Below are 16189 nucleotides of genomic sequence, written 5' to 3'. Positions count from 1 at the left end.
CAACAATAAAAATAGGTATGCTTATAAACCAAAACAAAACAAAAATAGGTATGTTAAAAAAAAAGAGAAGGCAGGGGGATGGGCTTTTTGATGCCAAGGCTTGTGCTACAGGCTCACGCCTTCCAGTCGGTGTGGATTAAAATTGGTCCTTTCCAGGGTGTGGCACCCCATCAGACTCATCCAGAAAACACTCTTAAAAGTCAAAAGACAGACCTTGAACTATTAACAGGCTTTTTCTTTTTTTCTTCTTTTAAATTTTGTATGTCAGTGGCAAAAAAAAGAGGTCCTTTTATTCAAAGCACAAGAGACAGCCCAGTCTCCTCTGACCATGTTTCATGTGGCCTCCCTGTTTTGAAAGTTCGGAGAGGCACCCTGGGCCCACCCCACGTCACCCAGCCCCAAGACCCTACCTAGTCACATGGGGACTCCACGGGGCTGTGGACAATTGCTGGGGCGTCCAGCGCCCCGCAGGCTCTGGGGTCCATCCCTGTGGTGCCCTGCCTTAAGGCGGGGAGGGGTCTCGGGCCAGGAGGAAAGAAGACAAAGGCGCAGGTTTCCGTCCAGGAAGTCGGGTACACATTTTAGTGGCGGGCGCGAGGCATTGAGGGGGACAGTGCAGTGGCACGGGACGAATAAGAGGTCGACAGCGGGGGTTTGGCGTCAATCTTACAAAGTGTATAAAGAATATGTGTCTCTACAATAACAAAAACCAGAGGCTACACGAGCAGTCGTATGTACAAAACACAGATATTGCTTCCCTGGCGAACAGGCTCCTGACCAGAGGGGGAGATGACAGGGGTGGGCGTCGGGGTGGAGAGTGAGCTGCGTGCAGAACGGAGGGGTGACGGGGGTTGAGGGGTTTCTCTACAGGCAGGAGCTGGAGGTGCACACGCAAGGCGTCCAGGGCGTGCTGGCCAAACGGGAGCATGTGCGACGCCCTGTGTCTGCCCAGTGTCTGCCCGCCCTCACCCCGCCAACCTCCTGTCTCTGTGGTGTCAGTTTGGAGGGGCTGAGGGTGGAGGGAGGGGCCGGCTGGGCCCAGTAGCCAGAGAGGGAGGGCGGAGGGAACCAGTCCCAGGGAGTCTGCCGTGGAAAATGCAAGAAGCATGCTCAGCCAGCCAGCCTGTGCACCCTGTCCACCAAGGAGCCCCTGGGACCCACGAGGGGCAGGAGTGAAGGGCAGGGGCAGGCAGGCACCACTGGATTCCGGCTCCCGGGGGTTCATGGGGAGGGCGGGAGCCAGGGGTCCCAGGGGCTGAGAGGGGCGGGGGGCTGGAAGGATGAGGACGTGCACGCAGGCTCGGGCAGGATGGGGTGGGGTGGGGTCACAGGTTCTGGCAGCACTGCAGCTTGCTGGGCTTCTGTCCGTCGGTGGTGGGCGGCACGCTGATGTCCACCACGTTGTTGCCGGGGGACTCGTCGTGGGCTGCGCGGTCTGCAATCTGCTTCTGTGACACGATGCGGTAGATCTCTGCGGGCCGGGGGCGGGGAGGTGAGGGAGGGTTGCAGGGCCCCTGCCAGAGGGCAGCCTCCCTGCAGGGTTCAGGTCTCCCCCTCCAAAGGGCAGACATGAAGGGAAACAAGGGCAAGAGGGGCTCCTAGGACTGGACTTTTAGAAGCATCTGACCTTGGCCACCCATTCCCCTTACGTGGGAGCTGACAGACAGGTCTGTGTCCCCCCCTACTAGCGAGACTCCCACGCCTGCTACATGGGAGCTGAATGAAGGGGCTCTGTGTCCCCCACACTGGCAGGGGCAGGGCCTAGACTGCCCGTGTGGAGAGGGTCAGGTCCACCCCTGTCCACGCTGATGGCAGGGCAGGGGCCGACTTATGGCTTGTGTGACCCATGTGTCTGAGCTCCACCACGTTGGCTGGGCCCACTGGGGTCACCTCGACCCCTCCCATGCCCCGGGCCTGCCCACCTGTGAGGATGTTCTTGAAGGCTTCCTCTACATTGGTGGAATCCAAGGCTGAGGTCTCAATGAAGGACAGGTTGTTCTTTTCTGGAAGAGAAAAAATACAGCTCAGGTGAGCTGGGGGCCTGCCTGCCTGGCCCCCTGGGCCAGGAAACCACCGGCTGGCGCTGAGGGTCAGGACCAATACCCGCTCCTCAGGGAGAGGGGATTGGCGCTGTGCCCATGGAAACAAGCTAGGGGGATGCCAATGCCAAGGCCCCCACATCTGCCTTCGAGAAGCGTCTCTGTTGTCTCAGGAAGGTGGGGCCGGAGGGCACCGGCTCACCTGCGAAGGCACGGGCCTCATCCGTGGGCACAGCCCGCAGGTGGCGCAGGTCGCTCTTGTTGCCCACCAGCATGATGACGATGTTGCTGTCGGCGTGGTCCCGCAGCTCCTTCAGCCAGCGCTCCACGTTCTCGTACGTCAGGTGCTTGGCGATGTCATACACCAGCAGGGCGCCCACCGCACCACGGTAGTACCTGTCGGGCGCAGCCCCAGGCGTGAGCCCCTCGGCCTCCCTCAGCCAGAGAAGCAGCTCCCACAAACACCTTGGGGAGCTCCTTGCCCACCCCCACCCCCAAGGCCTAGCCAAGGGTGGCTACTGTGGTGCCTGAAGGCCCACGTGTGTCCTGAGGCCCAGGCTCTGCTCCTCAGATTCAGCCCAGAAATATGGGGCTCCGAGGTCAGGCAGGGGGACCAGCGCAGCAACAGAAAAGGGAGCAGGCAACATCCAGGCAGCAGGAGGCCATGGCTGGGTGAAGCCCCAGGTGCTGGGGCCTGGCCAGCACTGGATGTGGGCTCCTGCAATGGGCATCTCTATCCAAGGGCTCTGCTGGCAAGTGATGGCCCAGGGCTGGCAGGCCTCAGGGAGACAGGAGGGGTATGGGGCATCCCAGAGCTGCAGCCAGGAGGTGACACCAAGGGGAGCTGAGGGACATGGCCTGGCAGCAGTGACAGCAGAGAACCTGGCTGGACCCAGCACAGGGTGGGGCACTCAACACACTCTCCGTCACTGGGGATGCGAGCCACGTCACACCCACTGGGAGAGCTACAGTAGACAAGGATGGGTGCGGAGGAGGCTGTGGAAAAAGCAGGCCCCTACCCTCTTCCACGGCTGGTGCCACGGCAGGAAGGTATGGCTGCCTGGCCAACACCCTGGCAGTTCCTCAAGATTCCTAAACATGAAACTCCCATGAAAAACCCAATCCTCCCTCCAAAAAAATAAGTTAAATAAAAACCCAACCCACTGCCATCGACTCCTAGCGACCCTATAGGACAGAGAACTTCCCCTGTGGGTTTCTGAACCAGACAACCTCATCTAGCAGAACAGCTGGTGGGTTCAAACTACTGACCCTGAGGCTAGCAGCCCAACTTGTAACCCACTACACCACCACCCTAACCCCCCAAAACCATTCAAACTCACTACCATCAGGTCCATTCCGACTCATGGTGACCCAATGCAACAGAACACTGCCCTTGTAGGTTTCTGAGGCTTTAAGCCTTCACAGGAGCAGACAGCTCATCTTTGTCCCATGGAGTGGCTGGTGGGCTTGAACTGCTGGCCTGGCAGTTAGCGAGCCAGTGTGTAAATCTACTACACTGTTGAAGGCCATTAAGACTCAGTTTTGAAATAGCTGAGAAGTCTCATGACCTACGTGTCAGTGTTTGCTAAACACTGTGACTGAACGTTTTGAACAGACTGTCAAGAACAAGAAAGTATGCAAGGTCTGGGAAAATAGGTTTAATTTTCTCAAGGATGCCTGGCTTGGCAGAAGACAGAGTTGCTATGTGTATCAAATGTGCTTGCTTAACAATGAGATAATTAACCCCGGGTTGTTTCTGCATGGATAAAAGGAGTGTGTAGAATAAACTCGGGGCTTCAATATTCACTGTTGCCCTCCCAATACTTGCTGTCTCTCTTTTTTCCCTTAATCCTCACTCCCCCTTTCAGGACTGTTTGACTTGTCGGCTGGCTCCGACACTACACCACCACCACACACTCCAAACTTACTGCCATTGAGAGATTCCAACTAATGGCACCCAAATAAAATGCAATGAGGGAATTGTGTGTATGGTATTGCCTCCATCTCCCCTAAGCGCTATTTTCTTCATAACAATCTTTTCTATTTTCATTTTATTTCAGAGCATCGTGGGCCACAAAAAATTACCCTGGGGCCGCATGCAGCCCGTGGGCCACCAGTTTGACACCCCTGTCCTATAGAACAAAGGAGACCTGCCCTGTGGGTTTCCAAGACTGTAACTCTATGGGAGTAGAAAGCCTCATCTTTCTCCTGCTCAGCGGGCTGGTTTTGAATTGCTAACCTTGTGGATTGCAGCCCCAGGCATAACCACTAACCTACCACCACAGGTCCCAGCAGTTTCACTGCCAGCTACCTACTCCAAGAACGGAGAACAGAAATACCACCAGACAGTGTCCACCTCTGGTCACTGCAGCTCCAGTCACAAGAGCCCCAGAGTGGACACTGCCTAAAAGCTCCTGTCAACAGACAGACAAGATGCAGTATTTATGTACAATGAAATACTCCTCAGCCAGAGAGCAAAATCAAGTCCTGATGCATGGGACATGAAGGAACCCTGACAATTTTACAGAGAGAAATATACCATATACACTCCCGTATAAGCTGAATTTTCCAGCACATTTCTAATGCAGTTTTTGTGATAAAATTAGGTGCTTCAGCTGATATATAGGCCAGCTTATACTCGAGTATATACGGTAAGTCAGTCGCAAGAGGACAAGTATGATCTGGTCTTGCTGAAGTGACTGATCTAGAAGAGGCAAGCCCGGAGACCAGAGTGTATTAGTGGCCACCAGAGGGTGGGGGAAAGAGGAAGTCATTGCTTCAGTGACCCTGAGCCTCGTTCGGTTAATGGTGGTGCAGGCACATGGGAGCGATCGTGGTAATGGTTGCACAAAATGTCACGGATTTGCAAATGGAAAAAAAGGTTTTTCCAGAACTGTGAGATCAGAGGAACCCCCAAAACTATTGCCCTGAGATCACCTTTAAAACTTCTACCAAAAAACATCCCCAGCAGTCTTAAAACCAAACAGTGTAGCTTCACTAGAAAAGGATGCTGGGTTCTCTTAAGAAAGGTCCACAAGGGGTCAAAGAGATGGGAAAGATTCGATCCGAAAGTCCTGGGGTGAGGGGAGGAGTTCCTTCTAAACTTCAGTAGGAGGAGCAATTGAGAAGGATGTCACCACGTGACTAAATTGTATGGTTGGCAGGGAGAACCAATCTGCTTTGTAAATTTTCACCCAAACCACAAGAGGGTGTCAAGAACAAAACGACTTTAGTAAATCTTGTGCTTTCCTGAATCCTGGGGCTCAAGCTAGCCTATTACCCAACCTGAGGGACTAGTGAGACACCCCCACTCCCACCCTCACCCCTGCTGCCAAACTGGGAACCAGTGGGAGCTGTTCTGGGGATCCTGAGCCCGCAGCAAGGGCGTCTGGTGGGGGGGCTCAGCAAACGAAACAAAACACCCTGACTACCATCAAGTTGATTCAGACTCACAGCAAGCCTACAGGTCAGGGGAGAAGTGCTCCTGTGGGGTTCTGAGCCTGTGACTCTTGAAGGGAGCAGAAAGCCTTATCTTTCTCCCCCACAGAAGCTAGTGATTTCGAACTGCTGTCCTTGAGGTGAGAAGTCCAATGTGTAACCAACTATGCTCACAGGGCTCCACCAGGAGCCTGGGTCCAACTCTAATGGGTTCCAGGCAGTGCCTCCGAGGGGAACCCTGGGGCTCACTGGGGTGAGGGGAGCAGCCACCCACCCAGCCGTGCCCCACCCGCACTCACGCCGAGGTGATGGCGCGGTAGCGCTCCTGGCCAGCCGTGTCCCAGATCTGCGCCTTGATGGTCTTGCCGTCCACCTGGATGCTGCGGGTGGCGAACTCCACACCGATGGTGCTCTTGCTCTCCAGGTTGAACTCGTTGCGGGTGAAGCGGGACAGCAGGTTACTCTTTCCCACGCCCGAGTCCCCAATGAGCACAACTGTGGGGGGTGGGAGGGGTGGGAGGATATGGGTGTGAGCCAGGGCTGAACACATACTCACACAGGTGTGAGCCAGGACCAGTGTCTTCAGCAGGTCCCAGCCGTGGCACACAAACACATACACTAGGGGACATACCCACATTCGCACCCATGTGCTGGGTGCCCATAGATCTCCCGTAAGCACCACAGTATGGTAGACTCTCTCTTTCTCTCTCTCACTCTGTCCCACGTGTGAGCCAGAACCAGGCACCCACAGGGGATCCCTACTGTGACACACACACACCCCATGGTAGAGGAGACTGAGAAGGATGGACAGACGATACACATGGACACACACACACACCCCATAGTAGGGGAGACTGAGATACATGTGCTAGGACTAGGTGCTCACAGTAAGTCCATAACACCAGGTATGTGTGTGGGGGGATGGGGGCACACATGCATCAGACCTGGTCACCCATCCACGCCAGGTCCCAGGGGAGCTTCATGGTGTGGGGAGCAAGGAGGGTGGTCACACAAGTGTGTCAGACAAGGCTAAGTACCCATGCTAAAGTTCCACATGAGCAACATTGTGGGGGGTAGGGTGGTGGTGGTGGTGGTGCTAAGGGGACACCTGTACAAGCTGGAGCCAGGTGCCTGCCCACCAGGTCCCTGCTCCTCCACATCTACCCATGGAATTTTCCTCGGGCTCCCCATCGCAGCCACTGAGTCAGGCTTTCCTGGATCCCTCGCCCCCAGGCACCAGGCTTCCTGCAGCACAAGCAAAAAGCGTCTCAGATCTTCAGGAAAACAGCAGTGTTGGGGTACAGGGCTCTGCAGACAGATAGGGATTTGAATAAGCCACTATCTTGATAGCTGTTGCTGTTTTTGGTGGGGGGTAGGGGTGTTAAGAGACTGAATTGTGCTCCCTCCCCCCAGAATCTGTAATGAGCCCTGGATTCCTGGGCCTGTGGGCGGGAACCTGTTTGGCAACTTAACAGGGGTTTCCCTTGGTTACATTCATAAGGCCAGACCAGCACCTGTGGGTCCTAAAACCAATCATTTCTGAGTTAAAAAAGGAGCCAGTGAGACAGACACACAGAGAGGGGCCCTGTGAGGATCTGGCTACAAGCAAAGAGGGATGGCGCCGCAGATCTCAGATGTGAGGAGATGGGCCGAACTGGACTCTCCCAACCCGGGACTGCCAGGCAGTAAATGTCTGTGCTCACGGCGGCACCAGGAAACAAGGGAAAAGAGTCAGATTCTTCCCTCTCTGGGTCTGTCTCGGGAGTTGGCAGTGGCAGGCAATGAGACACCTGCCCCATCTGGGCCTCAGTTTCCTCACAGAGCAAGTCCAGGGGCCCAGCAGCAAAACCAGACTCGTGAAGAACTAGATGGTGCCAGTCACCTTTACTGAACGCTTTCATCAAAGGGTCTATAGACATATCCTGGTCAAAGTGGGGGGCAAAATGTGGAACAGAATCTCAAATCTCACAGGCTCTGGACTTTCTGGAGCCAGGAAGCTGGATGAGTCCCTGGAACGATTGCCTTGAGATAATCTTTAAACCTGGAAACAAAAGAGATTCCCCTGAAGTCATCTTTAAGTCCCTACACTCCAAGCTCACAGCCAAGTTCTGGTCAGTTCTGACCACCAGAACCCCTTTCTAGCTTAACTAGTGAGGGGTGGAGTGGGGATGCACTGTGAGCATGGAGTTTGGATTCAGACCCATGGTGACCCTACAGGACTGGACAGAAACTGCCCTGGAGTTAAGCCTCATCTTTTCTCCCGTGGAGCACCTGGTGGTTTTGAACTGCTGACCTTGAGATTTGCAGCCCTACGCATAACCAATGGGCCACCAGGGCTCCGACAAGCGCTCGCACTGAGAGGTTAGATAGGAAGCTTAGGGGGCGGTGAGCTTATCTCTAGAAGAGGAATACATTGGCGAAGGATTCGTACCTCCAATCTTTCTGTTAGGTTAAGCGCTCACACATCACACTCTTCACAAGGCCACCAGAGGGTGCTATGAGCGCTTGAATCAGGGCCCTCGGGCTTACCACCTTCAGCTGGTAAGTTCTACACCCTCCCCACACAACACATGGCTTTGCCCCAGCCCTTCAGTGTCCCCAGACCCCCACGCCCACGCCCTCCTGGGCCCTCTGGAATCTCCTCTGGCTTCACGAGCTTCCTCAAACACCTGGAATTCTCTTACTTACTTATAGCCCCAACCCCTCTAGACCCCCAGACCCTCTTCTGCGTTTTCTCCCTTCTGCGGCCCTCCCCCTCCCTGAAGTCTCATCCATTTGCTTTTCGCCTTCTTGGCCCCTGGTTCTCCCAGGACCTGGCACAGAGCCGGCCTACAGAAAGTACCCAAGGACTGCCGGTCCAGCCTCTGCCCAAGAGGCATTCATCCTTGGAGGCTGCCCAGGTCATCTGGGGGTCATGGACAGCCCTGGCACCCTCTCTTGGTCTGGAGAGTCACAGAGGAGCCTGGGCTGGGAAAGTTCTTGCCGGCCGTCGCCCCGCACAAGTGTCCCAGGACTCATTTTGCAGGTCAGGAGACTGAGCCTGAGGCAGCCAGCAGGCCTGGGATTCACCCTGAGCATGATGGGCTCAGCCCCACCAAGCAGAGCCATGCCTGCTGGGAAACCACACAGGCCGGACTCCGGCTTCACCTCTTCTCTCCAGACTCACAGCCTCATTCCTGCTGGCACAGTCCATGCAGGTCAGGCGCTGTGGTCCAAATGCCCGAGGCCCTGCCGGCCAGCCAATGCCTCCCCACCTGAGCACTCAGCTCTCGCTCAACCTGCTCTTAACCCATGTCTTACTTTCCTGTCTCCCCCACCACCACCACCACTGAGAAGCCGAGGATGGCAGCTCACCTCTCTGACTACATGGTTGAAGCTTCTCTTCCTCAGCCCCACCAAGCCCAGCCCAGAAACGGGGGGGAAGGGGATGGAGTCCTCTCCTGCCTCTTTGGGAGCTCAACTAAAATGGGCTCTGTTGCCTTGAAAGGCAGAGGAGATGAGGGAAGAGGTTGGGAGAGGTGGTAGTGGGCCCAAGGGCCAGCACCAAGGACACACCCCTGCCAGGTGCTGGACGGTAGTGTCATCGATCCCAGCACCGCCCACCCCCCTCTTGACTCCTCACCCCTTTCTCACAGCATCTCAGGATGGGACTCCAGCCAGGCAAGGAGGTTAGCTCCACCTCTCAGGTCTTCAGGAAGCAGGGAATTCAGGTGGCTGCTCAGCACTGCCCCATCCCTGCAAGCCCTTCAGCTGTGCCCTAGGGGTCCCATTCAGTCCTACCCCAGCCCCTGGAGAGCAGGCCCTCTCCCAGGCCTGCCCAGCTGCCTGCCTTGGGGTTCTCCCGAGCCCCCCCACCCTGAGGGGTGGGGGAATCTGCGAGGCAAGGCTCCAGGTCAGTGGGCTAGCAGATCAGCTTCTCAGGTTCAGCCTGGGGACAATCCTGGTGTCACCAACCCCATTGCAGTTGGGGACTAGCAGTCGAGGGACCAGGGTCACTCGAGAGGCCTGTGGAAACCGGAGCAGGATGGGGCCCCAGGCACGAGCAGCTGATGGCAGGAAGACCTGCCCAACTGGCACCCTTGGCACAGGCTGCCATGGCCACAGGACTGGCTGTGATGAACGCAGCATTGTTTGTGGCACAGAACATCTGCTGCCCCAGAGAATAAAGGGCCCTTGAGGACGTCATCCTTGGAGTGTCCAGTGAAGCCGGTGGTACCATCGGCCAGGAAGCAGGGCCCCTGGATTCGCCATTTGGCTGGCAAAGTGGATGGGCCCTGCTGGCAAAACTGTCAGAAGCACTGGGGCTCTGGTTTGGCACAGGTGGAAACCGAGGTGCGGGGGGGAAAGTGGAACGCCCCTAGGAGGCAGACTACAGGTGGGACAGAGCAGGCCCTGCCCACCAGGCCCCAAGCCAGCCCGAGGGCTTCTGTCACACTGTCCTCTGGGAGTCGAGTCAGGTACAGAAAAGGTGCCCAGCGCCTTACAATGGGATGCCAGTCCAGTGATGGGGAGAGTCGACAGAGTGAGCGAGGCGAGTCCCTGAGTCGGCCTTGCTCCCGGGGAACTAGGTAACATATTTTGGGACGTAGAGCACCAGGACTTTCTTCTGAGGGACCCTGGGGCAGACTCAAACAGCTAGTCTTTAAAATCAGCAGCGGAGCCTGATAACGGGTTGCACCATCTGGGAACGTCCCCTCTCCCCAAACGCAAATCCCAGGACAGCGCACAGATTCTGGGGCATGGCAAGCCTGACGCCACGCTGTTCTCAGGGTTTTAACACCAACTTCCTGGCAACAGACAGAGCCAGCCTTCTCCCAAGGAGCAGCTGGTGGGCTCGAACCACCAACTACGTGGTCCACAGCGTACCCAAGAAAATAACCAGAGATCTTCTCTCAAAAGGATCTCGACGTGGGGCATGGTGGACACGCCAACTTCCCACATGACCCGTGGCCTCCTGGCCCAAGGGAGCCTCTGCTCCCACTTGCTGCCCAGAGACACTGATTCAGGGCCGGCGGGGATGGGAGGCTCTGGGAAGACTTTGGTGGCCCCGGCAGACACAGCTGCTCGCACAATGGACCCTTCGGCCTAGGCTAGCAGAGGGGATGTCAGAGCGCCCCCAGGGATGGCTGGGAAACTGGCCAGAGCTGACAGGCTAAAAATGTTAAGAGGATAAATGTGAAGATCTATAATTAGGTCCAAATAAACAAGCTTGCCCGTGGGGGTGGGGACAAGCGAGAGAAAAACAGCAGCACGTGGAGGTACCCTGGGGGACACTGAGGTTAGAGGGGTGGGACAAAAGTAGCCACACAAAAATAACACCAGGCAGGGGACAAGGTCCCAAGCCAAGGGGTGTGGTCCCTCCTCGTCGTGGGGCATGGACAGGATGCCAGGGAGCCAGGTCTGAGGGGCCGAGAGGAACTCTGCCCCCTCTCAATCCTGAAGTGTCCCTGAAGGTGGTGACCCTGAGGTTGAGCAGGGACAGATCCCCAGGGGCCCCATGCCTCTGCCGCCCATTATCTGCCACTGCCCCAGCAGACACTGGGTTTTGTTTCTGGCCACCAGCCATGTGACAAGTGTGAAAGGTGATGGTGGTGGCTTCTCTCCTCCTGTCTGTCCTTTCTGATCTGCCAGAGGTGTGTGCTGCTGTTGGCTAGCCGATTTCAACCCATGGCAACCCTAAGCAAACCCTGAGGCGGAGGGAAAAACGGTCACGTGCTCAACAACCAGCCGAACGCCTGGCAGTGCAAGCCCATTCATAGTGCCTCGGAAGAAAGTCCTGGCCATCTGCTTCCCAAAGGTCAGAGCCCCATGGAGAAGGGCTACTCTACACACATGGGGTTGCTAGGAGCCGGGGTCACAAAGAGCTCTCTTTTCCAGAAAAGTAACCTAAGTGTCAAACCTGGGGGCGGGGAGGCAGCTAGAGGAAAATGTTCAGGGACACCAGAGGAAGGGCAGGGAGGAGGATACGTGGTAAAAGGGGACACCTCATATGGCCAGTCTGGGAAGCGCCAACCTTGTGAGATGGGTTTTCTCTACCAAACAGATTCCAGAAGGTCAGCAGGGCACCTGCCAGGGAAAGGAGGCCAGTGGGGGCAGGCACAGCCCAAGGACGCCCTGTGCCAGCAACTTCCACAGAAGCCGATCCGGTGTTTCCAGGAAGCAGGCTCTGGGGATGCGTCCTGGGCACCACGTGGTTGCTCTGCTGCCCCTGACCCAGTAACTGGGTTACTGGGCACACACTTCAAGGAACATGCCCAAAGGGCACACCGAGGACAGCTGGGGTTATTTATAACAGTGAAAGGTCTAGAATGGAGGGCAGGGCAGGGCTGAGGTGGGGGTGGGGCCTGGGCAGTAGTCGCTGCTGGGTGGGCAGAGTGCACAGGGGACAGGAGGTCGGGCCCTGGCAGGCAAAGGACCCTCCCAAAGTGCCCCAGGGTCAGGTTAAGACCCAAGCACTCGTGCTTTGGCTAACCTGCCTGCCTGCAGCCCCCTAGCCCTATGGCCTGGGATAATACTGGCCCAGAAAGCCTTCTACCACATGGACACCCCAGGTAGGGAGAGCTGCACCCATTCTTCTGGATTCGGGGGACCGCAGGCCCAGAGTCAAGATGCTGAACTGTCGGAGAGGCCTGCTCCGGATCCAGACCCCAATGGGATGCAGGTCCTCACACTGAGGGCAACGTCAGCCCCCACCTGGCCAAAGTGCAGTCTGGCAACCCCCAGAGCCCCACCAGTACCCATGGTTGATTCAGACTTAGGGGCCCCCTCATCTGGGAACTGGGCTCCAGAGTTTTCAGGTGTGTACTTTTCAGAAGCGGATGATCAGGCATTTCTTGAGGGGCCTTTGAGTAGCTTTCACACACCCACTTTCACTCATCAAGAACTTCAATATTAAACCAGGTTGGTCATGGCTGGCGACTCCAAACTAGGCTGACCAGCCAACAGCCTCCCTGGGTTTGGAGCGACCCAACAGCCCCATAGTCCCAGTCCTGGCCCCATAACCATCCAAGCAAACTCCCAAGGCTTGGCCTCAGCTCTGCCACTAACACATACTAGCTGGCCTGGGGCCCCGTCGGGGAGGAGGGGTGGGCGCATGAACATACAAAGTAGGCCGAGAAGCGTCCCGGCTTGCAAAGTATTGTCAAAACTGCTGGTCTCACTTTCACGCTGGCCCAGACCCAGGCATTTTTCCACCCCACGTCGGATCTGGGTCCCCGACCCCATTGTTCGTCCCGCCCCCCCTCCACGGGCCACCAATCAGCCCGGCCCGGCTCGGCCCGGCCCAGCCCACAGGGAGCCCGTATGCGCTCAGATCCAGCCCACGGCGCGGACACGCCCACGGCGCATTGACCCCGCCCCCACCCCGGAAACCCAGCCCGCCAAATCTCGGCCGGCCCCGCCCCCTCCACGGGCCTCGCCCACCACTCCGGGCCCCACCCCCTCCGGGCGCCGGCCCCGCCCCGGCGCATCCTGGGCCCCCAGGTCTCTGGGAGCGGCCCGCACCTCACGGCCGCGCGATCTTGCCTGAAGCTGAGGGAGCGCGGGCAGCGCGGCCTTCCCGGCTAGACCTGCCGAGTGTCAGGCTCCGGACTCCAGCCTGGGCCTAATGGCTCGGCGTGCAGCCTCGGCCCGCCCGTTCGCTGCCGCGCCCTCACCCGTTGACACCTCACCGACCGTACCTTTGAATAGGTAGTCGTACTCGTCGTCCCGGGTCCCCATTGTCCTGGCGCTTCCGGCGGGATCGGCGACTCCGCAGCCCCACCACAAACACCCAGCGGGGGCGGAGCCGGAGCGGCACGGAGCGGCGGTCTGCTGGCCAATCGGTGGCGAGCACCGGAGGTACTGGCACCCGAGACAGCCAATCAGAGGCGGAAGCAGAGCCACCGGGGGTGGGAGCCGCCCGGGAGCCGCCCTCGTCGTCCTCTGTCTCCTGGAGAAAGGCGGAAGGATTGCGGACCTTTCTGAAATGACGGCCGCCCTAGCCAATCGGAGGCGAGGTCAGGAAGGCGGGGCGGAAGCCTGAAGAAATGGAAAGGGTTGACTGAGCAACCGCGGCTGTGAGAGGCGAGATTCTGATCCGACGCTACCCGCGGCGGACCGGCCCGGGAAGGGGAAGGGGGCTACGTCCAGGTGGAGTTACGCTGCAGGAGGTGTAGACGTCCCGATGATGTCATAGGCCACTGCGCTGGGCCTTGGCACACCCGCAGGAGTGACCATTTTTGAGGGCCCTGAGTGGGGTCTTTTGCACCTGATGGTCCACTTGGCTCTAACGATTGCGGTTTCCGTCCCTCTCCTAGATTGGTGACTCGTGTCATTCTTCCTGTGGACACCCACCCACCTCATGGGTTCTTTTGAGGATAACTAAATGTACCCCACCCCCGGCCCCAGCCCCAAACACATGCAAAGTCAGCCCTCCACTTTGTGTCACTAAGGTTTTGTTTAGCAAATATTTATAAATCTTCACAGGTTGCCTCCTCCCTCTGTCTCCTGACACCGTTTTCGCCCAAAAGCCGCATTACTGTTGTTAGATGCCGTGGTGTCAGCCCGTCGTGGCCTTATGTAGATGACAGTAAAAGTGTCCTGGAAAGTTTCCTAGGATTAGCCCCGCTGAATCCGTAGGTTAAGCATTGGCCTAAGAACCACAAGGTGGGCTGCTCTCCGGGAGAAGATGCTGCTTGCTCTCATCAAGATTTTCCAGTCTCCGAAACCCCAAGGACCGGAGTCTTACTCTGTCCCATACGGTCCCTAGAAGTCAGAAATGGACTCTGTGCGAGTGGGTTTTGGTTTTGTATTGTTTTTGATCTTTAGGAAGAAGCTTAAGTGGCCCTATAGTTACGGCTGCAGCTGCTAGTAATGGAAAGATCAGCAATTAGAATTTACCATTTTCTGGAACAGAACATGTTTAGCTGCTTCTGTAAAACCCCACACGGCAGTTCTGCTCTGTCCTGAAGAGTCGCTGGGAGTCAGAATCAAATTCACCGCTGGGGGCTATTTCTAATAAAGCCTTTCTTCCATGAAGCCTCTGTGTAGATTTGAATCTTCCCACCACCAGCTGAACACTTAACCACTGTGCCACCAGGGCTACTGACAATTTCTCTCTCCCTGCCATGGAAGTAGGAAGTCTGCATCCATTAGCCAGGAACTGGATGGAGAACAGTCATGCACCTACCATCTGGATTCCATCCCCAACATTTTTGGTTGCGTATCCATCGCTCTATGCATTAGGCCACATTGTTTTTCGATGCAGATCAAAGAAATGTTGAAGACTTCCGTCCACATCGCCCCTGAACACTTTAGCATGTTTGGCTGGCGATCACTAACTGCTGATGGCTCATTTTGAGTTGGTTTCAGGGACAGCTTGTGTATCATGAAACATACACACAAACCTTGTGCCACCTGTGTAGTGATGATAAAAGCAACACCTGAGTCACTTAGCTCTATCAAGGTGCAGAACACCACTCTGCCCCCAGAAAGTTCCCTCAGACCCTGTCAGTCCCACCTCACACCTTCCCCTTTCCTGTTGTGAGTTGCCATCCAGCCGGCTCTGAGGACAACCTTACCTATAATAGCAAAAAGTTGTCCAGTGCTGCCCCATGTCTACACCACTGTTGTTATTTTTAATGAAACAAAATAAATATCATTTCAGAATGACATGAATATAAAAGATATTATGGTATGTCTTCACAGGTGCACATATATGATATAGTCCAAAAAAAACCTAAAAAGATAAGTACTGGTATTTTGAGCCCATTGTTGGGCTTATTGTGTCTGCCCATCTTATTGAGGGTCTCCTTCACTTTCCCTGACTCTCTACTTCACCAAACACGGGGCAAAGAGAAGAAATGCTGAACTAACAGAGCTGGGCAAAAGATCCCACCCTTCACAAGTACCGTATATACTTGTGTATAAGCTGAGTTTTTCACCACATTTCTAATGCAGTTTTTGTGGTAAAATTAGGTGCCTTGGCTGATATGCAGGTTGGCTTATACTCGACTATATGGTGTGTGCGTGTGTGTGTGTGTTTTAATGGTATAGGGGCAGGTTCTGACCTCCTCTGACTTCACAAAGGGTAAAACCAGGCCAAGGAAAATTCCTATGAAGCAGGGATCAGATGCCTCCACCGACCGGATGCTGTAGCAAAGTGTGGTGAAGAAAGCAGCTGGTGCCCGGCTATCACTTGTTCTTAGTGTCAGAGTCAGTGTTCCGAGTGCTTGGTAGACAAACAAGCAGCCATCTAAGTGAGTCATCAACGAAGTCCACATGGGAGAAGCACACCAGCCTGTGCGATCCCAAGATGACGAGAACAGAATCCGACTATGATGCAGGGAAACGTACCAGAGCTTAAATTGTGAGCATCCAATTTGTGGAAGGCGATGGTGGGCAGTGGGAGCCCCAAACCCATCTGCAGAGAATCTAGTCGGATTAAGCCTCTGGCAGATTCCCTCTAGAAAATACTAGAGGGACTCTACCCGCTTTGCTGTCAGACAGAGATTATGGTAAACTTAATTATGGGGAATGGAACTACACTATAACATGGAACCTGGTCACTTGACCCAACCTGAGTTTGCTCTACATTTCAACATTTCTCTCTTGTTCCACAACAGGATTTTCCTTTCTGGCTTATTTCAATATTCCTGGGGGGTCTTTTCTTCATACTCTTTACTTTTATCTTTATAAATATTTATTTCTTTCTGTTTCATTTTTTAAAATTG

At 55.7% G+C, this 16189-nt stretch overlaps 1 protein-coding gene across 1 annotated transcript; it reads right to left on the bottom strand.

Moving 5' to 3' along the window:
• Positions 1-553: 553 nt before the first annotated feature.
• RAB11B (RAB11B, member RAS oncogene family) lies at positions 554-13320 on the bottom strand. Its single transcript, XM_075546246.1, has 5 exons — positions 13157-13320; positions 5777-5972; positions 2242-2435; positions 1923-2003; positions 554-1471 (listed from the first exon to the last, which is right to left on the bottom strand). Exons 1-5 carry the CDS (start codon positions 13194-13196, stop codon positions 1326-1328), a joined length of 657 nt encoding a protein of 218 aa, XP_075402361.1. The 5' UTR covers positions 13197-13320; the 3' UTR covers positions 554-1325.
• Positions 13321-16189: the final 2869 nt, after the last annotated feature.

Source organism: Tenrec ecaudatus, chromosome 1 (genome assembly GCF_050624435.1).
Source record: "Tenrec ecaudatus isolate mTenEca1 chromosome 1, mTenEca1.hap1, whole genome shotgun sequence".
In the NCBI taxonomy this organism is placed as follows: domain Eukaryota; kingdom Metazoa; phylum Chordata; class Mammalia; order Afrosoricida; family Tenrecidae; genus Tenrec; species Tenrec ecaudatus.
Note: the sequence above shows the minus strand (reverse complement) of the source record. Positions and strands in the feature narration are given on the sequence as shown.

Coding starts and splice junctions, on each gene's coding strand:
- RAB11B (XM_075546246.1), bottom strand. CDS start 13,196: ATGGGGACCCGGGACGACGAGTACGACTACCTATTCAAAG. Junction 5,973..13,156: donor GTACGACTACCTATTCAAAG/GTACGGTCGGTG, acceptor CACCCCCCACAG/TTGTGCTCATTGGGGACTCG. Junction 2,004..2,241: donor TGAGGCCCGTGCCTTCGCAG/GTGAGCCGGTGC, acceptor TTTCTCTTCCAG/AAAAGAACAACCTGTCCTTC.